Consider the following 27802-nt stretch of genomic DNA (forward strand, 5'->3'; position numbering starts at 1 on the left):
TTTCTGCTTCCTTCTGTCATTTTTTTTACTCTCCTGAAGGGCATATCACCTTTTTAATTATTTGCTCACCACGCTGAAATTAAATTTGTATAATGGTATGCATAGGCTATATAAGTTTTTTGAATTTTTTTTAAGCATCCTCCACTTCAATTGCACAGCTCTTGGGAATGGGAAGTGGTGGTGGGGGGGGTGTAACTTCAGGGACGTAGGAGAATCCTGAGTGTCTTTTTTTTCAGCTGACCTGAAATTACTGCATGTATTGTAAACAAATAGATGTTGCATCTCTAATTTGACATGTTCATGCATATAGTATATACATGTAGCTAGCAACTGCCTAACTCTTAGCTTCTGGGTGGCTTCCAAAAACACTTGACAGCTGAGAGCATGTGCTGATCTTCGTGTTTGAGTTTTCTGGAAATGTACTAAATATATTGCTGCCCTGTATAACCTCTAGCAGTCAGCATTTTAAAATGTGTATTGGACGGTAGACTGTAACCTTTATCGTACTATATTCCATTACAATATATCTGTTTTAATATAATTGAGTGTTCTTATTTTATCAGAGTGAGAGCAAGTGTTTGATTTTGAAACTCATTAGGTCTATACCACCTTTCAGTTTTGTAATGTTCAAGTGGACTTGATGGAAAACTAAAATTGACAATGAAAATTCCACTTCATATGTATTATTGCATCAAATGGTCCACTGAGATGCCTTTTTCTGTGTAGAAGTTGTAGCTTAAAATGGAACGTAGACTGTTTTTCAGTTTAACTGATCTTTGCAAACACTTTTCTTGCTTCCTTTTTGACAATTTTCTCCTCTCCCTTTCTCTCTTGAAGACATTTGCTCTTTGCTGAGTATGGTTCCAGAGGCACCAGTCACTCTATTGTGCGTCCCCCAAATGGCTAAGTCCGCACCCAACATTTGCACTGCCAGCAAAGGTTGTTAGATAGCAAGCAGGGGCAGGAAGCCTGGATGACTTTCCCTCCCTAACCTAGGAGAGCTGAGTTATATTTTAGCACCTTTACTGCTACTGGGGAAATATTAGCAAGCTCAGCAGAGACCAGTGATCAAATCTTTGACCTTTTGGTTTAAATATCTGAGCTAAGAGGGGGAGCGAGTTCTAGATTTCGACTACTCTTTGTGTGAAAAGGTGTTTCCTGCTTTCACTTCAAAATAGCTGAGCTCTAATTTTAAGATTATACCCTCTTGTTCTGGAATCCCCTCCACCAGAGGAAATCCCTTAACCATTTTAAATACCTTTATTAGATCACCCCCAACCTTCTTTCCACACTGTTTCCACTGCCCGAGCAGCCATACTGAAATCCCTTCTTTCTACTGTGGTAATTGTCTTTTATCAATATTGCAAATCCCCCTTTCCTAATTTCCCTGTCCTTCCTAAAGATTCTATAGCCTGGAATATTTAGCTCCCACTCATGCTCTGGTTGTAGCCAAGTCCCTGTGATGACGATGACATCATACCCTCTAAGCTGCATTTGTGCTTCTGCACATTTCCTATGCTACATGCAATTATGTACAGACCTCTCATCTGGGTAACTGCCCCCACCCCGTTGTCCATATGTCTTGCTGTTCTTTTTCTCATACTTTTTAACTTTGTGGATTTTCTTGCATGTCACATGTCTGATTGCAGAGATCAAATTGCCAGTTTAGTGCTGCATTGTGGGGAATTCTGTGCTTTGAATCCACCTATACAAGAAAGTGGGTTGTAATTGCCTAACTATTAGTCTCACACCCCCTGCTCTTTCCCCATAGCCCTGCAAATTTCCCTTTTGAAAGTTACTATTGAATCTGCTTCCAGCACCCTTTCAGGCAGTGCATTCCAGATTGTAACAACTCGGTGTTTTTAAAAAAAAATTCTCATCACCCCCAGGAGCTTTTTGCCAGTTATCTTAAATATGTGTCCTCTGGTTACTGACCCTCATACCAGTGGAAACAGTTTCTTTTTATTTACTCTCTTAAAACCCCTCATAATTTTGAATTTGTTTTTCTGTGTTTGTGTTTGAATGCTAGTTTGTGATGACCTCATAACTTTTATAAATAATCTTCATGGATTCCAATCAGACTTGCCCTTATAATCTCCAGAAGCTATATTTAATCAAACCTATTATTTTAATATTAGACATAGCAAGACTTTTGTGGGTGTAATTTACTCCCGAACATTGTTAAGCTTTATCATTGTTATATAATTCAAATCTGTGTAAATGAACACCGAGCATTCAGTAATGCCATCTTTTCAGCATATTAGCGGTAATGAAGAATTTCCCTGCTACTTGTCAAGGCCAGGGAGTGATTTCGGAAAAGTTTTTTTTTATTCGTTCACGGGATGTGGGTGTCGCTAGCGAGGCCGGCATTTATTGCCCATCTCTAATTGCCCTTGAGAAGGTGGTGATGAGCCGCCTCCTTGAACCGCTGCAGTCCGTGTGGTGAAGGTTCTCCCACAGTGCTCTTAGGAAGGGAGTTCCAGGATTTTGACCCAGTGACGATGAAGGAACGGCAATATATTTCCAAGTCGGGATGCTGTGTGACTTGGAGGGGAACGTGCAGGTGGTGTTGTTCCCATGTACCTGCTGCCCTTGTCCTTCCAGGTGGTAGAGGTCGCGGGTTGGGGGGGGGTGCTGTCGAAGAAGCCTTGGCGAGTTGCTGCAGTGCATCCTGTGAATGGTACACACTGCAGCCACAGCATGCTGGTGGTGAAGGGAGAGAATGTTTAGGGTGGTGGATGGGGTGCCAATCAAGTGGGCTGCTTTGTCCTGGATGGTGTTGAACTTCTCGAGTGTTGTTGGAGCTGCACTCATCCAGGCAAGTGGAGAGTATTCCATCACACTCCTGACTTGTGCCTTGTAGATGGTGGAAAGGCTTTGGGAAGTCAGGAGGTGAGTCACTCGCTGCAGAATACCCAGCCTCTGACCTGCTCTTGTAGCCACAGTATTTATGTGGCTGGTCCAGTTAAGTTTCTGGTCAGTGGTGACCCCCAGGATGTTGATGGTGTGGGATTCAGCGATGGTAATGCCATTGAATGTCAAGAGGAGGTGGTTAGACTCCCTCTTGTTAGAGATGGTCATTGCCTGGCACTTGTCTGGCATGAATGTTACTTGCCACTTATCAGCCCAAGCCTGGATGTTGTCCGGGTCTTGCTGCATCCGGGCACAGAATGCTTCATTATCTGAGGGGTTGCGAATGGAACTGAACACTGTGCAATCATCAGCGAACATCCCCATTTCTGACCTTATGATGGAGGGAAGGTCATTGATGAAGCAGCTGAAGATGGTTAGGCCTAGGACACTGCCCTGAGGAACACCTGCAGCAACCTCCTGGGGCTGAGATGATCGGCCTCCAACAACCACTGTCATCTTCCTTTGTGCTCGGTATGACTCCAGCCACGAGAGAGTTTTCCCCCTGATTCCCATTGACTTCAATTTTACTAGGGCTCCTTGGTGCCACACTCTGTCAAATGCTGCCTTGATGTCAAGGGCAGTCACTCTCACCTCACCTCTGGAATTCAGCTCTTTTGTCCCTGTTTGGACCAAGGCTGTAATAAGGTCTGGAGCCGAGTGGTCCTGGTGGAACCCAAACCGAGCATCGGTGAGCAGGTTATTGGTGAGCAAGTGCCGTTTGATAGCACTGTCGACGACACCTTCCATCACTTTGCTGATGATTGAGAGTAGACTGATGGGGCGGTAATTGGCCGGATTGGATTTGTCCTGCTTTTTGTGGACAGGACATACCTGGGCAATTTTCCACATTGTCGGGTAGATGCTAGTGTTGTAGCTGTACTGGAACAGTTTGGCTAGAGGCCCGGCGAGTTCTGGCGCACGAGTCTTCAGCACCACAGCTGGGTGCTGTCGGGGCCCATAGCCTTTGCTGTATCCAGTGCACTCAGCCGTTTCTTGATATCACGTGGAGTGAATCGAATTGGCTGAAAACTGGCTTCTGTGATGGTGGGGATATCGGGAGAAGGCCAAGATGAATCATCCGTTCGGCACTTCTGGCTGAAGATGGTTGCAAACACTTCAGCCTTGTCTTTTGCACTCACGTGCAGGACTCTGCCATCATTAAGGAAGGGGATGTTTACAGAGCCGCCTCCTCCCGTTAATTTAATTGTCCACCACCATTCACGACTGGATGTGGCAGGACTGCAGAGCTTTGATCTGATCCGTTGGTTGTGTAAATGCTTAGCTCTGTCTATAGCATGCATGACCAGGAACAACAAGGTTTTGAAAGTGGAATCTGTGAATAGCAGTGACTGATGACTGCTATATGTTATTACTGTCTGTTATTACTGTCTAGGAGTTGAGGATAACTCTATTAATCTTTTGGAATGATTTGATTAACATTGATTTGCTAATGCTGTACAAGTGATGCTACATCATTATTCATTTGCAATGTTCTCTCTTTTCCTGAAATGTACTGTGTACTGGCTGTGATCATGTTTGAGAATACATTGTCTCAAATTTCTCAACTCGTAAAATTGATCAACACAAAATGAGGATAACAGAACTTCATAATTCCCAGCAATATGGTGATATTTGAAATACTAAACGTTAAACATTTTCACAGTTAATTTATTTCTTACTGCTAGGTTAGTACTGTAGAATTTGTGTCCTTTATTTAGAGGAACCTAAATTGTATGTGTGGCTGATAGTTTTATTCAGATAGTAAAATGGAAGTTGCAATTGAAATGTAATCTTGTTGCTCCAATTATTAACGGAAAAGAATAAACTCTGTAAATTATGAAGATAAATAGACAACACTGCATCATTTTATCATGGAAACTTGAAATTACTTTAGGGCTTGTTAGGTCTGCGCAATGCAGAATTTTTATAACTAGTTGATGGTTTTTACAAAACGAAAAAGTAGCGATTAATTAGGTCACTGCAGATGTTCAAGAGTCACACAAATTCAACAAACGAAGAGTTGTGACAGTTAATATTTTACATTTCTCAGTTTATCTTTTGGATTTAGTTTTCATATCGTGTCAATCTGGTGGTGCGTGAGCTGAGAAAAGTTAGCCGAAGCTTAGCGAACAGCAATACCCAGGTGGCGCAAATTGGTTAGATGTAATATTTAATGACTTGTGATGTCAAGATACTTCATAGAATATTGATGCCTATTTATTTGTATAAGTTATTTAAATGTGCAAGGCACTTTAATACCTCTAGTATTTAAATGAAGTTTTGACCCCACCCCCCCCCAAACCTTTCAGTCCAGCTTGCACTCTGTTGAGCCTGCCCTGGTCAAAGTCACCAACAATATCCTCCATGGAATTGTGCAGTGCTATCCCTCATCATCCTCAACTTTTCCACGGCAACCATTCCATTCCATTCACCTCCTCTGCCTCTCCTTTGTGAGCCGTGGCTCAGTGGGTAGCACTCTCGCCTTTGAGTCAGAAGATTGTGGGTTCAAGTCCCACTCCGGGGACTTGAGCACATAATCTCGGCTGACACTCCAGTGCAGTACTGAGGGACTGCTGCACTGTTGGAGGTGCCGTTTTTTGGATGAGACGCTAAATCGAGGCCCTGTGTGTCCTCTCAGGAGACGCTATTTCGAAGAAGAGATGGGGAATTCTCCCTGGTGTCCTGGTCAATATTTATCCCTCAACCAACGCTACTAAAATAAATAATCTGGTTATTATCACATTGCTGTTTGTGGGCGCTTGCTGTGCCCATATAGGCTGCCACGTTTCCTACATTACAACAGTGACTACGCTTCAGAAAAGTACTATATTGGCTGTAAAGTGTTTTGAGATGGTCCTGAGGCCATGAAAGGCACTATATAAATGCAAGTCTTTTTTCTATATGCCCTCTTGCATGTTCCAACATAGCTGCTCCTGCATGGACATTTGGCCTCTTCCTTTTCCCTGCATACATGTTGACCTTCAGGGACATCATCCACAGGCAGCTTCTTTGTGTGCTAATCACACCCAGCTTCTCTTGTTCACCACCATTTTTGATTCTCAAGACCATCTACATATTATGCATGTCTGACATAAAGTTGTGGATGAGTTTTAACTTTCTCCAAATGAACATTGGGAATACCGGCCATCTTATTTGGCTCCCACCAAAACTTTCTGTACCCCTGTCTCAGATTTCTACCCCCAACCCAACTGCTTGCTTATGTTGAACTAGACAGTGTACAATTCGTGCCAGGCAATGACCATCTCCAACAAGAGAGAGTCTAACCACCTCCCCTTGATGTTCAACGGCATTACCATCACCGAATCCCCCACCATCAACATCCTGGGGGTCACCATTGACCAGAAACTTAACTGGACCAGCCACATAAATACTGTGGCTACAAGAGCAGGTCAGAGGCTGGGTATTCTGCAGCGAGTGACTCCCCTCCTGACTTCCCAAAGCCTTTCCACCATCTACAAGGCACAAGTCAGGAGTATGATGGAATACTCTCCACTTGCCTGGATGAGTGCAGCTCCAACAACACTCGAGAAGCTCGACACCATCCAGGACAAAGCAACCCGCTTGATTGGCACCCCATCCACCACCCTAAACATTCACTCCCTCTACCACCGGCGCACCGTGGCTGCAGTGTGTACCATCTACAAGATGCACTGCAGCAACTCGCCAAGGCTTCTTCGATAGCACCTCCGAAACCTGCGACCTCTACCACCTGGAAGGACAAGGACAGCAGGCACATGGGAACAACAACACCTACACCTTCCCCTCCGAGTCACACACCATCCTGACTTGGAACAATATCGTTGCTGGGTCAAAATCCTGGAACTCCCTACCTAACAGCACTGTGGGAGAACCTTCACCACACGGAATGCAGCGGTTCAAGAAGGCGGCTCACCACCACCTTCTCCAGGGCAATTAGGGATGAGCAATAAATGCTGGCCTTGCCAGCGATGGCCACACCCCATGAACGAATAATAAAAAAAAATCTGTTTCTTGTTTAACCTGAGATGAGCTTCAAACCTCATATACTGTCCATCACCAAGATAATTTACTTAGACATTCCGTGACATTACCCGCCTCTACTCTTACCTTTCCCCTGCTGCTGTTGAAACTCTTTTCAGATTTTCATTACCTCAAGACTGTTCCAACACCTTCCTCCCCAGTTTCCTGAGCTGAATCTCATACAAACCATAACTCTTCAAAATCTTTACCATCCGCATATTCGTCCATCACCCCAGTTCTTGACCATCTCTGTTTTGTTCCTTATCACTCAGTGCATTGAATTGAAAATGTTCTTCTTTTACAGAACTTGTCATGCCATGCCCCATCCCATTTCTGCAATCGCCTTCAGATTGTGCCCTTCGATCATTTGATTCTGCTGTGCATCCAACCCCCCTCCCCTCAGTTCCACCGTAGGTATAATTAAGCCTTCAGTCATCTTGGTTCTACAATGAAATTCCATCCCCGAACCTCTTGCGAGCTACTCCCTAAATGATGGTACTTTGGTTAAATCAGCGGGCACTGTTTGGTTTCTGTATTGGATGTTCTAACTTCAGGTGTGTTTTGGTATTTGGTGCAGCATACTGTTACCAGAGCTCGGATTTGTAAGATGTTCCATTTACACCGCATGTCTGACTGAATGTGAATCGATTGTTTGCAGTGAGTTTGACGCCTCCTTTTTTACCACGTTTTCAGTGCCCAGCCTACTGTTATTTGCCTCCTGTTTCTCCTGGGTGAAGCATCTTAAGGTGCTACAATGTTGAAGGTGTTTTTTAATTGTTACTTTGTCCTTTTAAAATGTCTTTATTAGGGACTCAAGTAAAAATAATTAGCATATTAAGTCTGAACGTCATGCTTCAACTTGCCATTTGGCACTTTAATCAGCAGTTGCATGCAGTGTCTTATTCTGCATAATTGAACAGTTATCCATAGTTCAAAGTGAAGGATGCAGTGCTGGTGAATGGACCGTTTTCCTTTTGGCGTTCTCTGATCAGGTATAGTACAGGCACGTGAATAGTAAAACTCCTCTGCTCTAACACAGTGCTTGAAATGCCAACATCAGAACAGCTTCCCAGTGTAAGTTGTTCTTGTATCAGCGATCCTTGTGGACTCAATGAGGCTGCCCGTTTCTGTTGAAGTATTTGCAGTTTTGTGGTGCAGTTTCCTACCATGTAAAATCATTTTTAGACACCCAAACTGAATTCACTTTGCACCTTTTATGTCCAACAGAGATGAGACTTTTGTCCTAGTAATTTGGCCTAGATTTGAACTCTGGTCGCAGAGGAGGAAGGACAGTGTTGTGTGGCACTACCACCGTGCTAAATGGGATAGATTCAGAACAGATCTAGCAGCTCAACACTGGGCATCCATGAGGCACTGTGGGCCATCAGCAGCAGAATTGTATTCCAGCACTATCTGTAACCTCATGGCCCGGCATATTCCTCACTCTACCATTACCAACAAGCTAGGGGATCAACCCTGGTTCAATGAGGAGTGTAGAAGAGCATGCCAGGAGCAGCACCAAGCATACCTAAAAATGAGGTGCCAACCTGGTGAAACTACAACTCAGGACTACATGCATGCTAAACAGCGGAAGCAACATGCTACAGACAGAGCTAAGCGATTCCACAACCAACGGATCAGATCAAAGCTCTGCATTCCTGCCACATCCAGTCGTGAATGGTGGTGGACAATTAAACAACTAACGGGAGGAGGAGGCTCTGCAAACATCCCCATCCTCAATGATGGCGGAGTCCAGCACGTGAGTGCAAAAGACAAGGCTGAAGCGTTTGCAACCATCTTCAGCCAGAAGTGCCGAGTGGATGATCCATCTCGGCATCCTCCCGCTAACCCCACCATCACAGAAGCCAGTCTTCAGCCAATTTGATTCAATCCACATGATATCAAGAAACGGCTGAGTGCACTGGATACAGCAACGGTTATGGGCCCCGACAACATCCCGGCTGTAGTGCTGAAGTCTTGTGCTCTAGAACTAGCTGCGCCTCTAGCCAAGCTGTTCCAGTACAGCTACAACACTGGCATCTACCCGACAATGTGGAAAATTGCCCAGGTATGTCCTGTCCACAAAAAGCAGGACAAATCCAATCCGGCCAATTACTGCCCCATCAGTCTACTTTCAGTCATCAGCAAAGTGATGGAAGGTGTCGTCAACAGTGCTATCAAGCGGCACTTACTCACCAATAACCTGCTCACCGATGCTCAGTTTGGGTTCCGCCATGACCACTCAGCTCCAGACCTCATTACAGCCTTGGTCCAAACATGGACAGAAGAGCTGAATTCCAGAGGTGAGGTGAGAGTGACTGCCCTTGACATCAAGGCAGCATTTGACCGAGTGTGGCACCAAGGAGCACCAGTAAAATTGAAGTCAATGGGAATCATGGGGCAAACTCTCCAGTGGCTGGAGTCATACCTAGCACAAAGGAAGATGGTAGTGGTTATTGGAGGCCAATCATCTCATCCACAGGGCATTGCTGCAGGAGTTCCTCAGGGCAGTGTCCTCGGCTCAACCATCTTCAGCTGCTTCATCAATGACCTTCCCTCCATCATGAGGTCAGAAATGGGGATGTTCGCTGATGATTGCACAGTGTTCAGTTCCATTCGCAACCCCTCAAATAATGAAGCAGTCCGAGCCCGGATGCAGCAAGACCTGGACAACATCCAGGCTTGGGCTGATAAGTGGCAAGTAACATTCGCGCCAGGCAATGACCATCTCCCATGAGAGAGAGAGTCTCACCACCTCCTCTTGAAATTCAATGGCATTACCATCGCCGAATCCCACACCATCAACATCCTGGGGGTCACCATTGACCAGAAACTTAACTGGACCAGCGATATAAATACTGTGGCTACAAGAACAGGTCGGAGGCTGGGTATTCTGCGACGAGTGACTCACCTCCTGACTCCCCAAAGCCTTTCCACCATCTACAAGGCACAAGTCAGGAGTGTGATGGAATGCTCTACTTGCCTGGATGAGTGCAGCTCCAACAACACTCAAGAAGCTCGACACCATCCAAGACAAAGCAACCCGCTTGATTGGCACCCCATCCACCACCCTAAACATTCTCTCCCTTTAACACCGGCGCACCGTGGCTGCAGTGTGTACCATCCACAGGATGCACTGCAGCAACTCGCCAAGGCTTCTTCGACAGCACCTCCCAAATGGGACTGAGCAAAGGAAAATAGGCATTTTTTTCCTCCAGGTATAACAATTTAAGCGTGTCAGTGACCTGTACCACCTCGAAGGACAAAAGCAGCAGGTCAATGGGAACAACACCACCTGCACGTTCCCGTCCAAGTCACACACCATCCCGACTTGGAAATATATCGCCGTTCCTTCATCGTCACTGGGTCAAAATCCTGGAACTCCCTTCCAAACAACACCACACGGACTGCAGCGGTTCAAGAAGGCGGCTCACTACCTCCTTCTCAAGGGCAATTAGGGATGGGCAATAAATGTCGGCCTCGCCAGCGACACCCACATCCCATGAACGACTATTTAAAAAAAAGTGTGTTCATTGACTGCACCATTCAGTTCCTCATAGTTATGCGCAATTGTGAAAAAGAAATATGACTCCAGATTGCTGTGAGGGGCACTTGTTGCTTTAATGTTTTAATGGAATTGAATAATACTATTGAACCTTGTAGTAGTTTATATTTTGTCAAAGCATGCTGTGTTCTTGTTACCAGAACACAATATTGTGCAGTCAATGATGATTCTCGTCAAACTCATTTATTCACACTTCTTGTCACAGAAAAATGTTGGATTCTCAAGTCAGCTGTTTGGGAGAATTTCTTCATGGAAGGAGTCTGCCTGCCTCTCTTTTGGAGTCCTTACTGTTCAGTGATAGCTGCTTTAACAAGGCTGTTTCTCCCCTGCCCCTCTGATTCCATTCAATTGCTTCCCTTTCCCCTGCAGACCCAGCATGGGACTGAGCAAAGGAAAATAGGCATTTTTTCCTCCAGGTATAACAATTTAAGCGTTTCAGCTTCCCCTAGAGCAGTGGTATTTTCACAGTCTTAAAACTTAATCTGCTTTCTAAAACACATTCATGGTACCTGGGAGATGCATGTGCAAAACTATTGGGGGAGAAACGACTTTGAATAACGACAATTGCAGCATTCCAGAAATTCAATAAACCACTTTTAAAAGGGGATTAATTACTGTTTGTACATTTTCTAAAACTAGTGAATTCATAATTCAGTTTTTAGAATAAAGTAAAGAAAAAAGGTTCTAAATGCTGGACATCTGAAATATAACAAGTGAAAATGCTGGAAGTGCACAGCAGGTCAGTCAGCTGGGTAAAGAGAAAAGACAATTTATGATGTTTCAGGTGTGTACACTGCATCAGAATTTTTTTTTAAACTTTGAGTTGTTAACACCATCTTCACTATGGGGTTGAACAGTAACATCATAAAGCTGAGAAGATACTATAAACATTAGCTGCTGCATTATCCATTGGTTGTTTTGTTTCCTCCAGAAAAGTAAGCAAAATGCAGGCACTGGAGTATAACTTTTTTTATATATTGGTAGAATTTCCATGGTGTTGCTCATAGTGAGTCAGCGGTTACGCTGTTCGGGTGGTGGGGGTGGAGTTCATATCTCCAGTGACAGTACTTGGAAGGGCGCCTATAAGAGATCTCCCCATGGGCACTAAAATATGTTCTTGATTAGAAAATAAATAGTGTTTTCCTTACATAGTGCAGGTAGATAAATATATAAATAATCCTCTGCATGTAGTATGAGGGGGCAGCTCTTTATTATCAGTCTGTTTCAAGTGTGGCTTTTTGTAGCAAAGATGAAGAAAAAAATCAAACTTCAGTTTAATCTTGTATACATTTTTTTACAAAAATGCAGTGCATTTAAGTACAATCTTTGGGTAAAACATCTGAAATTTAGGACATTTATTCAGCACTCTCCTCCAAACTTAGAATAATATTATAAACCTTCTAATTGTTATTTCCTATTAAGTGAACAATTGTTTCTGAGCACTCAATATAGATAAATAGCAGGAACAGCTGCTTAACCATTTGGAATGATGTGGAGATGCCGGTGTTGGACTGGGGTGGACAAATGTAAGGAATCTTACAACACCAGGTTATAGTCCAACAGTTTTATTTGAAAATCACAAGCTTTCGGAGGCTTCCTCCTTCGTCAGGTGAGTGTGGGATTCCATGAAAGGGTACCGCATATATAGTCAGAGAACAATGCCTGGTGATTACAGATAATCTTTCCAACTGCCCGCTATCAAGGCAATCAAAGGAGTTGAATAGTGTTCAGACAGAGAGACATTACATACCAGACTACTGAATATACAAACGGTCAGAACCCAAAGACAGAGACAGAGACAGAGAGAGAGAGAAACATCCAAAAGGAAGAGAAAGAGAGAGAATGACCAGTTGTATTAAAAACAGATAACTTTTTTTTTGCTGGTGTAGTTTGCCAAGTTCCGCACCCATGAGGACGGCCTCAACCGGGATCTTGGGTTCATGTCACGCTACACGTAACCCCACCAGCAAAAAAAAAAGTTATCTGTTTTTAATACAACTGGTCATTCTCTCTCTCTTCCTTTCGGATGTTTCTCTCTCTCTCTGTCTTTGGGTTCTGACTGTTTGTATATTCAGTAGTCTGGTATGTAATGTCTCTCTGTCTGAACACTATTTAACTCCTTTGATTGCCTTGATAACGGGCAGTTGGAAAGATTATCTGTAATCACCAGGCATTGTTCTCTGACTATATATGCGGTACCCTTTCATGGAATCCCACACTCACCTGACGAAGGAGGAAGCCTCCGAAAGCTTGTGATTTTCAAATAAAACTGTTGGACTATAACCTGGTGTTGTAAGATTCCTTACATTTAACCATTTGGAAGGCATTACAAAATATAACCGCCCAGAAATTGCTGGAAAAAGTATGGTAACAGAGCTCGCCATTACTGGTTCGGAGAAAATCCAGCATTTTGTGGCGAAGAAGCAATACACATTGAGTTCCGATTCTCCACAAATGGCGAAATGCTCCACCATTAGCTTAACAAAAAATGAAAAAATTGTAACCTCGCTGTGAGCCCCCCCCCCCCCCCCATTGAAATTAACTGCATGACATGAAATTACTGGATTTACACCGTTAAAGCAAATGAATCTTGCCGCAGCCATTTAGGGCTGGTAGTTCATATCGTAAGGACCCTGTTAATGACATGACACTCAACCTTGGAAGCCCAGAAAGGGAACAAAGAAGCAGTGGAGTCTCACTCCAGCAGGTAGTGAATTGTTCCTGTAGGCATTTTAAACTTTTTATCTGCCATGTCAGTATTGTTGTGCCAGTCTTGCCATCCACATTGCTGTGAGTGTCGGAAGGCAATAATTTTCAGGATGCAAAGCTGCCTCAATGCTCAAATGCAAATTAGATAGATTTCTTTCAGAAAATAATTTTGGGATACAGTATGAGTGATTTTGAGACATGACGTGGTAAGTGCAGTGTGCTTGGGAGGAACCAGTGACTTCGAACCTATGATTCCCAAAGCTGTCCATCATTGGAGTTTCCTTGTGTCATTTCTGGGTCTGTTGCAGATTAATTGATAAGGATTGTGATGATTATTCAACAACTCCATTAACATTGTATCATGTGACGACCAGGATAGTAGAAGGCAAACTAGATGAACCTTAGTCTATTTTCATCTAGCAGTTCCTATGAAAGCAGTTCTACTGTTCCTGATCATGGTGGACGGGGCTGCTAGTTCCATACTTAATGGATTAAGAATGTTTGTACATTTTGCACACCTACCCTGCCATCCACTCATTAACTTCTCAATTCCCAAACACAGCTGGGTTATAATGTCCTCTTCTGCTTGTTCTCTTTTTTTTTCCTTTTTCTTTTTTCTCGCTCTCTTTCCCTCTCTCTTTCTCTTTCTGTATCTGATTTTACTCTAATTCACCCTATTTGCTTCTCTGTCATTAGCGCTGTTTCTTTATCCTTTTCTTTCATTGGTTAAGGAGATAGACCACTGGGCACGATGTTGGAGATCCCAGATGCGACATTGACATCACTACGCCATTATCAATTCGCATTTCCAGCAATTTGCGGCGCAAGTATAGTGTGAGCTGAAGGGTGAGGTAAAATGTCCAATTAAGATTGCTTGCCATTTGTGCCATTCCAGCAATTTCTGACCAAATAATTTTACTTTACAATTTGGCATTTTCACATCACACGTAACAAAATACTGTGAAGAATACCTTAAATGCAGTCTACTCTTAATTTGAAGTTGCTTAATTTGAATTGTTAATTTATTGCTGAAAAAAATTCAAATAATCACTTTATTGTTTACATTGCATAATTTGAATTACTACAGTAGTTTAGTATTTAAGCTATTGAACTTGCAACCCAGAGCTTGTGAGTACAATAAATCTGGTCATTTGTGAGCTAGCACCAGAAAAATGATGATGAAAGTTGTTGGAGTGTCATAAAAACCCAACTGGTTCATTAATGTCCTTTGAAGCGGGACCTCTCGCCCCCTAACTGGTCTGGTCTATATGCTGTTAAGTAAACCTTGGTTGAGATCATTGAAGGTTTAATTACTATTTCAGCTATAGGTCAGAACTTTGGCTTTGTGTTTTTTAGTATGATTGGTAAGATGAATTAAGAGACTGATTCTTGATTTGGACCCTGGCATTCTCTGTTCCTGGAGAGTTTCCCAATATAACTGCCTTTGCTCTTTTTTAAAAAAGAAGTGTGATGCTTTAAGTGTGAAGGAGAAATGTAACAGGAAATTTACACTAGATGCGCAGATTTTATTATATTACTAGTAAATCTGTGTACTGCTCACAAGAATTTCAAAAGGTGTGCTGCTTTGTAAGGACAGAAGCATTATGCCATCTAAAAAAGAATGTGTCTGTGTCCCTTTTAAGTTGTAATTTCTCTGTATTCACTCACATCCAATTTACTGGTCAATTAAGTTAGAGATAGTGTAAAACCAGTATGTTCTTGAAGAGAGGGAGCTAAAACACAAAACATTTTAAATTGCTTTATATGTGTAAGAAAAAGCAGGAGGTAGACGGTGTACAATGTCCTAATCGTAAGAATTATTACTTAAAAGTTAAAACTATCTAGTGTTTGCATCTAGATTGGAACTATTCAATTATTTTTAGTTTGTTTTAACTTAGTTGGCCATGCTCATCTACTGTTCCTGGAAAAAGTGGAATTTGGGGCTAGGAGTTCATTATATAGGAAGAATAACCAATCAGGTGAAGTAGAATGAAGTTGGTTAGAATAAATTTGAGTATTTCAGGAAAGTGTGTGACTGCACACACTATGCAACATTTTCTATATTTTGTAGGAATAATGGTATGTCTCACAAGCACTTCATATCAAAGACATCAGGTGCTACATAATGCAAATTTAAGTCACACCTTTTTTTTAAGAAAATGTATAATAGAAAGGCAGTCATTTGGAGCATAGAGGTAAAACTGAAGGAGGAGAAAATATTGGAGCAGTAGTTTCTTAATTGAACTTCTCACCAGCTAAGACTGTGATTTGACCTCCAGCCTAGATAGCAATTAACCTTTAGTACCGTGGAGATTTACAGCACAGAAGGCGGCCATTTGGCCCATCACGTCTGTGCCGGTTCTTTGCTAAAGCAATTCACAACTAATCCCACTGCCTCACTTTCTCCCCACAGCTTTGTATCTTCCTCTGCTTCAAAGCTTTTCCTTGAAAGATGCAATGGTCTCTACCTCAGCCACTCCCTGTGGCAAAGTATCTTGTACACCTGCAATTTATTAACCATGCTCTTAAGAGATTTTGTCAAGTGCCACTTCAAAATTCATACACTAAATTCCCTTTATCCAATCTATCACTTCCTCAAAAAAAGTCAATTAAATTTGTTAAACACTTTTTTTCAGCAACTGTGTGTTGGTTGTCTTTGTATGAAGTCACCCAGTACCCTCTTACCAATTAGACTTTGCAACCTATAAGGAAGACGGCTTGACCGTAGTAGCAGAATGATATATAGTGGGTCACATGGTTTAATGCTATGCTCCTCATAAAGCATCATATCATCCCATTGATCATGAACGATAACATAGGATCTTGGGTTATGATATAAAAAATGGTACTTCTAGCACCCTTGTACCGTACCTACACTTCAAATGTCACCACTCAAATTTCTTTACCACACTTCAATAAAATTAGTGTAAAGCAGCAAAGAAACTCTTGAGGAACACAGAAAACTGGAGCCAGAATGTCTTTAGCCTCTTGGTTGACCTCTATAAACTCACTCGCTGTTTACCTTTGAAGAAACGCATGCTCTACACTTCAACAGAAGATTAATACTTTGTGTTCCACACGGTATAATGTTCTTCTCCTTATGCGGTGTCATAATTTTCCAATGTGCTCTTGATTCGGAAATTGTGCTGCTGGATGGTAAAATTGCAAATGTCACTCCATTATTTAAGGAGGGAGAGAGCAACCAAGGTACTATAGACCTATCAGTCTAACATCAATTGTGGGTAAGTTACTGGAATCTGTCATCAGGGACAGAATGATTGATACCTGTCCAAATGCTCAGTCAGTTGATCAGAGTCAGCATGAATTTGTAATGGGTAGATCATGACTGACTAACCTAGTTGAATTTTTTTTGACGAGGTCACTAACATGGTGGATAAGGGATTGTGTATGGAGGTTCCTATGTTCCTATGTTATCTGTATGGAATTCCAGAAGACATTTAATAAGGTTCTGCACATAAGATTATTAGCAGTAATGAAAACACAGAATTGGAGGCAGCCTTATGACATGGATTAGAAATTGGTTGGGAGGTAGCAGACCGAGGGTAGGGATTAAGGGAATGTACTCTGATTGGCGAGATGTGACCAGTAGTGTTCCCCAGGGATCTGTAATGGGTTCTCAGTCTTTCACCATATATATCAATGACTTGGACGAAGGAGTAGAGTTGTATATCCAAATTTGCAGATGACACTAAGCTAGGAGGCACAGTAAGTTGTACAGATGGGAGCAGGAAGTTACAAAAGGACATTGACTGATTACTTGAGTGTGCAAAACTGTGGCAAATGGAGTTCAATGTGGGGAAGTGTGAGGTCATCAGCTTTGGATCCAAGAAAGACAAATTGGAATATTTTCTTCACTGTGAGAAACTAGGAACTGTGGAGGAACAAAATGATTTGGGTGTCCATGCACACATCACTATAAAGCTAGTGGACAGGTACAAAAATAATCAAAAAGGCTGATGAAATGTTGGCCTTTACCTCAAGGGGAGGAAATTGTACTTCAGTTGTACAGAGCATTGGTCAGGCCCCATCTGAGGTGCTGCCTTCAGTTTTGGGCACTGCACCTCAGGAAGGATATATTGGCCTTGGAGTGGGTGCAGCATAGATTCACCAGAATGACACCAGGGCTTAAATGATTAAGTTATGAGGGCAGGTTGCATAAACTTAGCTTGTGTTTCCTTGAGTTTAGAAGGTTGAGGGTGATCTAATCAAGGTATTTAAAATGACAAAAGGATTCGATAGGGTAGATACAGAGGAACTATTTCCTCTGGTGGGGGAATCAAGAATCTTAAAATTAGAGTCAGGCGATTTAGGAGTGAAAACGGGAAGCAGTTTTTCACTGAGGGCTGTGTAAATATGGAACTCTTTTTCCCCCCCCCCCCCCCCCCCCCCCAAAAAAAGGCTGTGGGCTGCTGGGTCAACTGAGATCGGTAAATATTTGTTAGATAAGAGTATCAAGGGATATGGATCAAAGGCAGGTAAATGGAGTTGAGGTACAAATCGGCCATAATCTAATTGACCGGCTCGCGGTTCTGAATGACCCATACCTGTTCCTACGTTCATTCTTTAACATATGGTAAGAAATGCTATAGGAGATTTGATAAACTAGTACTCCTGCATTTATGATTTGTAAGTCACTCAATATAGTGATCACTAATTATACTGCTAGGTTGTGGGCTTTCATGCTGCTGATTGGATTATGACTGGGTTTTTCTCCTCTCCCCTCTTCCAATACTCTCCGAGCCGTCGTCCCACCTTGCATCCTCCATAAACTTGAGCTCAGCCAAAACTCTGCTGCCTGTATCCTAATTTGCACCAAGAGCCATTCACCCATCACCCCTGTGCTTGCTGACCTACATTGGCTCCCGGTCCGACATCGCCTCGATTTTAAAATTCTCATCCTTGTTTTCAAATCCATCCATGGCCTCACCCCTCCCTATCTCTGTAACCTCCTCCAGCCCTACAACCCTCCGAGATCTCTGCACTCCTTCAATTCTGACCTTTTGCATATCCCTGATTTGCATCACACCACCATTGGCCGTATCTTCAGCTGCCTCGGCCCTAAGCTCTGGAATTCCTTCGTTAAGCCTTGCCGCCTCTCTACCTCTCCTCCTTTAAGACGTGTCTTAAAACCTACCTCTTTCACCAAGCCTTTGGTTACCTGTACTAATACCTCTCTAGCTCAGTGTCAAATATTGGTTTGAGAACAAAAGCAAGTTACTGTGGGTGCTGGAAATCTGAAATAAAAGTAGAAAATGTTGGAAATACTTTGCAAGTCAGGCAGCATCTATGCTGAGACAGAAACAAAGTTAACGTTTCAGATCGATGACCTTTCATCAGAACTGGAAGAAGTTAGAGATTAACAGTTTTTAAGCAAGTACAGAGCCAGGGAGGGGAGTGGAGGGGAAGAACAAAAGGGAAAATCTGTGATAGGGTGGCGGGCAGAAGTGAATAAATGACAAAAGGGATGATGGTGCAAGGCGAAAGGGGGTGTTAATGTGGTTAATGGGACAAGTAAAGAAACAAAAGATAGGTAACAGCAATAACAGAACTATTACCAGCACCAGCTGTCCAAAAAAAATGGAAGCAGTTGTTACAATCTGAAGTTATTGAAATCTATGTTGAATCCAGAAGATTGTAGAGTACCTAAATGGAAAGATGCAGCGCTGTTCCTCGAGCTTCCGTTGAGCTTCATTGGAACAGTGTAGGAGGCAAGGTGGGAGTGGGACATAGAATTAAAATGGTAAGCGACCAGAAGCTCAGGGTCACACTTGCAGACTGAATGGAGGTGTTCGGAAAAGCAATCACCCAATCTGCATTTAGTCTCCCCAATGTAGAGAAGAACACATTGTGACCAGTGAATATAGTATACTAAATTGAAAGTAGTACAAGTAAACCACTGTTTCACCTGGAAGGTGTGTTTAGGGCCCTGGAGCGGAGGAGGTGAAAGGGTAGGTGTTGCACCTCCTGCATTTGCACGGGAAGGTGCTGTGGGAAAGGGAGTGGGTGATGGAAGAGTGAACCAGGGTGTCACAAAGGGAACAGTCCGTGGAGGGGAGGGGAAGCTGTGTTTGGTGTTGGCATTGTGCTGGAGTAGGTGGAAATGGAGGAGGATGATCCGTTGATTGTGGAGGCTGCTGGGGTGCAAGGTGAGGACAAGGGGAATCCTATCGTGGTTCTGGGAGGGAGGGGAAGGAGTGAGGGCATAAGTGCGGGAAATGGAACAGACACAGTCGAAGGCCCTGTCAACCACAGTGGCAGGGAATCCTCGGTTGAGGACAAAGGAAGACGTATTGGAAGCACTGGTGTGGAAGGTGGCATCTTTAGAGTAGAGGTGAAGGAGACAGAAAAACTGGGAGAATGGAATAGAGTCCGTACAGGAATTGAGGTGGGAGGAAGTATGATCAAGATAGCTGTGGGAGTCGGTGGGCTTATAGTTGGTGTTGGTTGACAGCCTGTCCCCAGAAATGGAGACAGAGAAGTCGAGGAAGGGAAGAGTTGGAAATGGATAATGTGAAGGCGAGAGATGGATGGAAATTGGAAGCCAAGTTGATGAAATTTTCCAGTTCGGAGCGAGAGCAGGAAGCGGCACCGATAGTTGTCTATGTACCTGAGTAGGACTGGAACAAAGAATGTTCCATGAAAAGGCAGGCATAGCTAGGACCCATACGGGTTCCCATAGCAACACCTTTTATTTGGAAGAAGTGAGTGGAATCAAAGAGGGGCATAGTCTCGGAATAAGGGGCCGCCCGTTTAAGATGGAAATGAGGAGGAATTTCTTCTCCCAGAGGGTCGTGAATCTTTGTAATTCTTTACCCCAAAAAGCTGTAGATGCTGAGTCATTGAATACATTCAAGGCTGAGCTAGACAAATTTTTGATCAGCAAGGGAGTCAAAGGATATGGGGAAAGGGCGGGAAAGTGGAGTTGAAGTAAAAATCAGATCAGCCATGATCTCATTGAATGGCGGAGCAGGCTCGAGGGGCTGAATGGTCGACTCCTGCTCCTATCTTTTTTATGGTCTAAGAAGTAGTTGTTCAATGCAAGAACAAGTTCAGCCAGATGGAGGAGGAGGGTAGTGGTGGATGGGGACTGGTTGGGCCTCCATTCAAGGAAGAAATGGAGGGCCTGCAAGCCCAGGTGAGGGATGGAGGTGCAGAGGGACTCGCCATCCATGGTGAAAAGGAGATGATTAAGGCCAGGAAACTGTTAAGTGGCGGAGGGTGTTGGAAGAGTCGCGGATGTAGGTTGGAAGATACTGGACAAGGAGAGAAAACGAGTCAAGGTAGGAAGAAATAAGTTCCGTGGGGCAAGAACTGGCTAAAACGATGGGTCTATCAGGTCAGTCCTGTTTATGGATCTTGGGAAAGAGGTAGAAGTCGGTTATGGGGTTGGGGGATTGTGGTTGGAGGCCACTGGGAGGAAGGATCCCCAGAGGGGATGAGATTAGTGAATTATTATAGTTTGATAACGCTGCTGTGAAGTGCTTTGGGACGTTTTACTACATTAAAGAGGCTTTTTAATTGCAAGTTGTTTCGGGAGTTAGAAAATGGTGTGTATATTATATACAAACATCAGAACGATCTTAAAGTTTAGACTACTGTTGCTGTTTCTGCTGGCAGTATCTCTGTAAAGTTTTTGAGTGTTGTCCAAAAAAATGCAGCTTTTATGTGTTTTAAGAAAAGTCAGTTCCCACTTTCGTAAGTTCCTCCAAGCTTCTAATTGATTTTTAATAGAAGACTCCTGCTTCCACTACAGGCGGCCAGCATAGCCACAAGTGAGGTGGTAGAGTAGAAGTTGCAATGACATCTGCCTAACCAGTGCCATTGAAGGATTATATAATGACTTTAGTTCACATATTTAGCAAGCAAATGTTTTATGAACTGTGCTAAAGATATGGCATGCTGGGACGGACACCACAGTTACTCCTGTCCAACCACCTTTCTGATTGGCAGTTTGGATTTGTGGCTATTTGTACAGATTGCTGATGGTACATTAAGTTTTGTTGCTTTTGATGATGGCCTTAGAGATGGATTGCCTTTATGCAACATGAACAGTTCTTCTACAGATGATGGATTGACTTGCTTCCAAATCTCTGCCATGAGAGCTGGCTGCTCGGAGTGCACATGAACTGTATGAGGACAATTTCCACCCCTCCCTCCCTCGCCCCCCCCCCCCCCCCCCCCCACATTCCATTCTGACAAAGTAGCTGAGATTAGAAAAAAATTTTGGAAAGGAGCTAACAAACAGCCCAGTTACACATAATTCGATATGTTGAAATTTCAAATTAATAGTAATTTTATGTGCATTTTGTCTTGCAGATGACTATGGATGAAAAGTATGTAAATAGTATCTGGGACCTACTGAAGAATGCCATCCAAGAGATTCAGCGCAAAAATAATAGTGGACTCAGCTTTGAGGAACTCTACAGAAATGCATATACAATGGTATTGCATAAACATGGTGAGAAACTATATACTGGACTGAGAGAAGTTGTAACTGAACATCTGATCAATAAGGTACGTGTGTCTGATTTCTAAAAAAAATAAGTAATTCAGTGTGGGTGTTTTGGAAGAAAAGTTTAGGTTCACTTTGACTGGATTAAATTTATAAACCCCACTATCAAAATTTGAGTAGAACAATGATTGTCTATAGCATGATATTGTTCGGTAGAACATTACGGTAAAGTTGCTTCATCAATGAAAAACTCTGAGGTGTGAGCTCACTGCCATTATTCTCCTTCATTTAATAGTAAACATGGGATGGCAAAAGCAGATGTCTTTGACCCAGTATGCCTGCAGAATCCAAATTTGAATTGATTGCATTTGTATGGTTAGTTTTCAGTAGTTCTGCTAATGGATACTAGTATAAAATGATTACCCATAAAATGTGTGTTTTTACAGGTACGAGAAGATGTGTTGAACTCATTAAATAATAACTTCCTGCAGACCTTAAATCAAGCGTGGAATGACCACCAGACAGCAATGGTGATGATAAGAGACATCCTTATGTACATGGTGAGTAGGCTTGATGGACTTAACCTAAACTAATAAAATGCTACCTTCTTCAATATGCTTAATTCACTTTTACAATTTGTAGATTTGGTGGATATTTTTGCTTCCTAAAAACCACCAGTCACTGAGGTGGTCTAATGGGAATTATTTGGCAACCAAATGCATATAATTTGACATTTGCTGTATAAAAATACAACACTACGTGTTGGTAATGCTTCCATTTAGAAGTTAAAGATGTAAAGGGTCAGAGTAAAATTAATGAGATTTTAATTAAGTATAATGGTATATTCTTTTTGAATGACTTCATTGACATTGCAGTCTCATTGTGCTTCCTTTATCATTACACATCCAGAAAGTAAGCTACTATCTGAACTTAAGTCTTCTGTGCGTGGTGAAATCTGGTTGTGTGGCACTTGCAGAAATTGTTAGACACTTTTGAAAAGTGAAAACTATTGAAATTAGTTGTGATTATCATATGGAAAACAAATAATACAGTAGAATATAGATAATAGATATGTATGTGTTTAAACTCTACCCAGGGTGTTGCCATATAGGCGTTGTGTTCTACGATTAGCCATATGCTAATTCTTCACGTAGTGATACTAATCTGTGGAATTGAGGAATGTAAAATCATAGAATCATAGAAGCTTACAACATGGAAACAGGCCCTTCGGCCCAACATGTCCATGTCGCCCAGTTTATACCACTAAGCTAGTCCCAATTGCCTGCACTTGGCCCATATCCCTCCATACCCATCTTACCCATGTAACTGTCCAAATGCTTTTTAAAAGACAAAATTGTACCCGCCTCTACTACTGCCTCTGGCAGCTCGTTCCAGACACTCACCACCCTTTGAGTGAAAAAATTGCCCCTCTGGACCCTTTTGTATCTCTCCCCTCTCACCTTAAATCTATGCCCCCTCGTTATAGACTCCCCTACCTTTGGGGAAAGATTTTGACTATCTACCTTATCTATGCCCCTCATTATTTTATAGACTTCTATAAGATCACCCCTCAACCTCCTACTCTCCAGGGAAAAAAGTCCCAGTCTATCTAGCCTCTCCCTATAAGTCAAACCATCAAGTCCCGGCAGCATCCTAGTAAATCTTTTCTGCACTCTTTCTAGTTTAATAATATCCTTTCTATAATAGGGTGACCAGAACTGTACACAGTATTCCAAGTGTGGCCTAACTAATGTCTTGTACAACTTCAACCAGACATCCCAACTCCTGTATTCAATGTTCTGACCAATGAAACCAAGCAAGCTGAATGCCTTCTTCACCACCCTATCCACCTGTGACTCCACTTTCAAGGAGCTATGAACCTGTACTCCAAGATCTCTTTGTTCTATAACTCTCCCCAGCGCCCTACCATTAACGGAGTAGGTCCTGGCCCGATTCGATCTCCCAAAATGCATCACCTCCCATTTATCTAAATTAAACTCCATCTGCCATTCATCGGCCCACTGGCCCAATTTATCAAGATCCTGTTGCAATCCTAGATAACCTTCTTCACTGTCCACGATGCCACCAATCTTGGTGTCATCTGCAAACTTACTAACCATGCCTCCTAAATTCTCATCCAAATCATTAATATAAATAACAAATAAGAGCGGACCCAGCACCGATCCCTGAGGCACACCGCTGGTCACAGGCCTCCAATTTGAAAAACAACCCTCTACACCCACCCTCTGTCTTCTGTCGTCAAGCCAATGTTGTATCCAATTGGCTACCTCACCTTGGATCCCGTGAGATTTAACCTTATGTAACAACCTACCATGCGGTACCTTGTCAAAGGCTTTGCTGAAGTCCATGTAGACCACGTCTACTGCACAGCCCTCATCTATCTTCTTGGTTACCCCTTCAAAAAACTCAATCAAATTCGTGAGACATGATTTTCCTCTCTCAAAACCATGCTGACTGTTCCTAATCAGTCCCTGCCTCTCCAAATTCCCGTAGATCCTGTCTCTCAGAATACTCTCTAACAACTTACCCACTACAGATGTCAGGCTCACCGGTCTGTAGTTCCCAGGCTTTTCCCTGCCGCCCTTCTTAAACAAAAGCACAACTTTGCTACCCTCCAATCTTCAGGCACCTCACCTGTAGTTGTCGATGATTCAAATATCTCTGCTAGGGGACCCGCAATTTCCTCCCTAACCTCCCATAACGTCCTGGGATACATTTCATCAGGTCCCGGAGATTTATCTACCTTGATGCGCGTTAAGACTTCCAGCACCTCCCTCTCTGTAATATGTACACTCCTCAAGACATCACTATTTATTTCCCCAAGTTCCCTAACATCCATTCCTTTCTCAACCGTAAATACCGATGCGAAATATTCATTTAGGATCTCACCCATCTCTTGTGGTTCCGCACATAGATGACCTTGTTGATCCTTCAGAGGCCCTACTTTCTCCCTCGTTACTCTTTTGCCCTTTATGTATTTGTAGAAATGTGAATTGAATAGATTTACACAAACACTGCTTCAGACCTTTTGGGAGCTTGTGTGAAGAAGCAGCAGCAGCTTTCACTTGTTGAGAAGTAGCATCACCATAATTTAACACATTTCATCGTATTTTTAATCAAATCTCGTAAGTTACAAGCTACTAATAATGGGTCCCTGTTGAAAATGTGGTTGCTGGAAAGTGGCTTTGAGTCTTGAATATCTGTGTACTACTAATTGTTGCCCCATATATATGGATTGTAGATTTTTTTAATAAGATTTTTATCCAATTCATCAGCTTCTAACTTTATTCCAGAAGTATAAAATGTTGTGAATTATTACCTGTCCAGCAGTGAGCAGTCTATTTTATACATTACAGGTTTTTCCTTCTCGAAATTATATTTTCCTAAACTTTGCAACTTTGTACTTTGTGATTTAAGAATTTTTCGTGGAATCCTTGTAACCAACGCTACTGATTAACGGTTTTCATGGAAAAATGAACGGAAATTAGAAATTTGATCCCCAGTGCACTAGTAAAAAAAAAATTTGGAATCCTGTGGGATAAAAACAAAATTTGATTTACCTGATCAAGAACATGGCCCTAATTGTAAAAGGATAGAATTGCAGAATATGATCTTCAAAACACTGGTAAAAAATCTCTGACTCCCGTCAAGTAAAAACTGAATTTAACACACTCCGTAAATCAGTGGCACTACTTATAACAATAGGGGGCAAATAGTCACTTTGGTCGGTTTGAAAGAATTGTAAAACATAGAAGTGATTGTGTAACTGAAAAAAAAAAGTTAAATGAATATATTTTCAGAAAATAATTACCAAAATGTATATGATATGGCTAACCAATTTAAATACACCCAATATCCTTCAGGATTTTTCAAGTTAGTTTGGGAATGATACTTGATAAGTTAAAGGGACTCAAGACTAACAGATCTCATGGGCCAGGTGGCATTTACCTGAAGCACTGAAAGGTATGAGAGAATAAATTTGCATGGCACTGACTATTGTTACAAAAGGATGGTTGGGCTCTAGTGTGTTCTAAAGGACTGGAAGCAGCAAACCTCGCCAAGTTTTAAAACGGTGACTAATTTCACTCCTATCTACAAGCACTTTAGCCTAATCTCAATAACAAAGATAATGGTGGGAGCTATTCTAAGGGGGATGCTGGAGGACTAAAGCAATAACTTGGTAAACAGCTAGAATAGGTTTGGAAGGGAAATATTCTGCTTGACAGTCTCAACTTTTTTTTTAAGAGCACTACAGATAATAGATAATAGATAAGGTCCTCATGGTGATAGAAATTGGGACTGAAATGGAATTGGTTTACAAAATACAAAGTTGAGAGTACTCGTGAGATGTGTAATGTCAAACGAGAGGCATTATGTTGTGTGCAGTTCTAGAGTGGCCATTGATTGGACCATTGTTTCTAATCTACATTAATGACCTGGGTACTGAAGCCAAATGTAAGCTTGTTAAATTTGTTGACAGCACTAAAATAGGTACAGCAGTAGAGACAGATGTTGTAGCTAAAAATTTACAGAAGGATTGTGATTAGTTGAGAAATTGAATGGACAAATGGCAAATGAAATTTAACATGTTGGACAAAAAAATGTTCATGTGCATGATGAATTACAATGATTTCCACATGGCACAGAGAGGCTTAAAAGTAACTATAAACTCATTTCTTAATAAATTTGTCACATTGAAAGTAAACGAATAGAATGCTGGCTTATGTAGCCAGTACTGCAGAATGCAAGTCTGCAGAGGTTTAGTTTTAGCTCGACAATGCATTGATGAGACCACATGTTAAGTAATGTGTTCAGATCTGGTTGTTATGTCACCAAAAATGTATACCATGCAAAAGGTACAAAGAGGAGAAAGAAAACTGAACCCAATTGTGAAGAGGACGAATTATGAAGAAAGCATAAGCTCCAAAGAAAGTGGTTAAGTGAGGACGTCTCTGAAGTCAGTGCAACCTGTCTGTCAGCTATAATACACAGGTGGCTGTTCTTCGCAGGAACTTATAAAATACGAGCAAATTTGGGCTACAATGCTTAACTGTTTCCTGTAGTGTTAAATTAAGAGCAGGCCTTTTCAGTGCGTTCTCAACAGCAGTTGAGTTGGAGTCGGAGGGCTAAACTGGTTGGATAAAATTGTGGAAGCTCTTAAGCAAAATCTCGCTAAAAATGCATGGCATTAAAATATGCACGCAGTTTCAAATTTTCTACACATTGCATGGAGTGCCATGGTGACCTTTCGACACTAGATTTTCTCCGCTGTCTGCCTCAATTACAATGTACAGGTTGAATACGGTAGAACATAATATATATGGGCAGAGTTGAATGCTGCAATTTGCAGTACATAGGTAAGCGATTTACAAAAGAAATGTGCTATTGATTTCTATTGGAAGTTATTCTGGATTACAAAAAAAAAATCTATAAAGGTGGCTGTATATATCACATGATTATTATCTATTAAAAATCTTGTGTCTGCACACACGTCAAATTTTTCCATTATACATTCCTGTGTCTACATTAATAATGGAAACTATGTAAGCTTGTCATATTGTAATAACACTCCCTCTAATTAATTGATACAGTGCAGTGCCACCACTAGTGGGATGGTATAATTATAGCATGACAAGATGACACCGTCATTTTCTATTGTAAATGTGGACGTGGGAATTTAAAACAAATATTAAAAGAAAGGATATATATTACTTGAAAATGTGGACTCAATTATGTCTGAGTGCCCTGGTCCAATTATCACCCACCCTCTAGCGCCACTTCAGCTGAAGGCTGCACTTGGTCTTGATTCCCCATGTGCAACATCACGGCAGATTGACTAGTATATAAAGAAAAATATTATCTACCTCACTGATACTGAAAGATACACCCCTAACGGATTATATTTATAATACTCTAACCTTCAAAACTTGCATAATATGCCAGTAACTTCATTCCTTTCCTTCTCCCAAACCACCACCTTTCCACTTAGTTGCATCAGATTGATTTTTTTCTCTCTCTGCTTTTCTCCCAGAGTGAATTTTTAGTTTTTGCTTAAGCTGTAATTGATCGAGCTCTGTCCATGGATCTTGTTTTTTGAATTG

At 42.1% G+C, this 27802-nt stretch overlaps 1 protein-coding gene across 1 annotated transcript in view; it reads left to right on the plus strand.

Moving 5' to 3' along the window:
- The window catches only part of cul3b (cullin 3b), an 89517-nt gene that overhangs the window by 13505 nt on the left and 48210 nt on the right, over positions 1-27802 (plus strand). The window contains 2 exon segments of the mRNA XM_067995404.1: positions 21545-21742; positions 22127-22240. Of these exon segments, the coding sequence (XP_067851505.1) occupies positions 21545-21742; positions 22127-22240 (312 nt within the window).

This window comes from Heptranchias perlo, chromosome 13, assembly GCF_035084215.1.
Source record: "Heptranchias perlo isolate sHepPer1 chromosome 13, sHepPer1.hap1, whole genome shotgun sequence".
In the NCBI taxonomy this organism is placed as follows: domain Eukaryota; kingdom Metazoa; phylum Chordata; class Chondrichthyes; order Hexanchiformes; family Hexanchidae; genus Heptranchias; species Heptranchias perlo.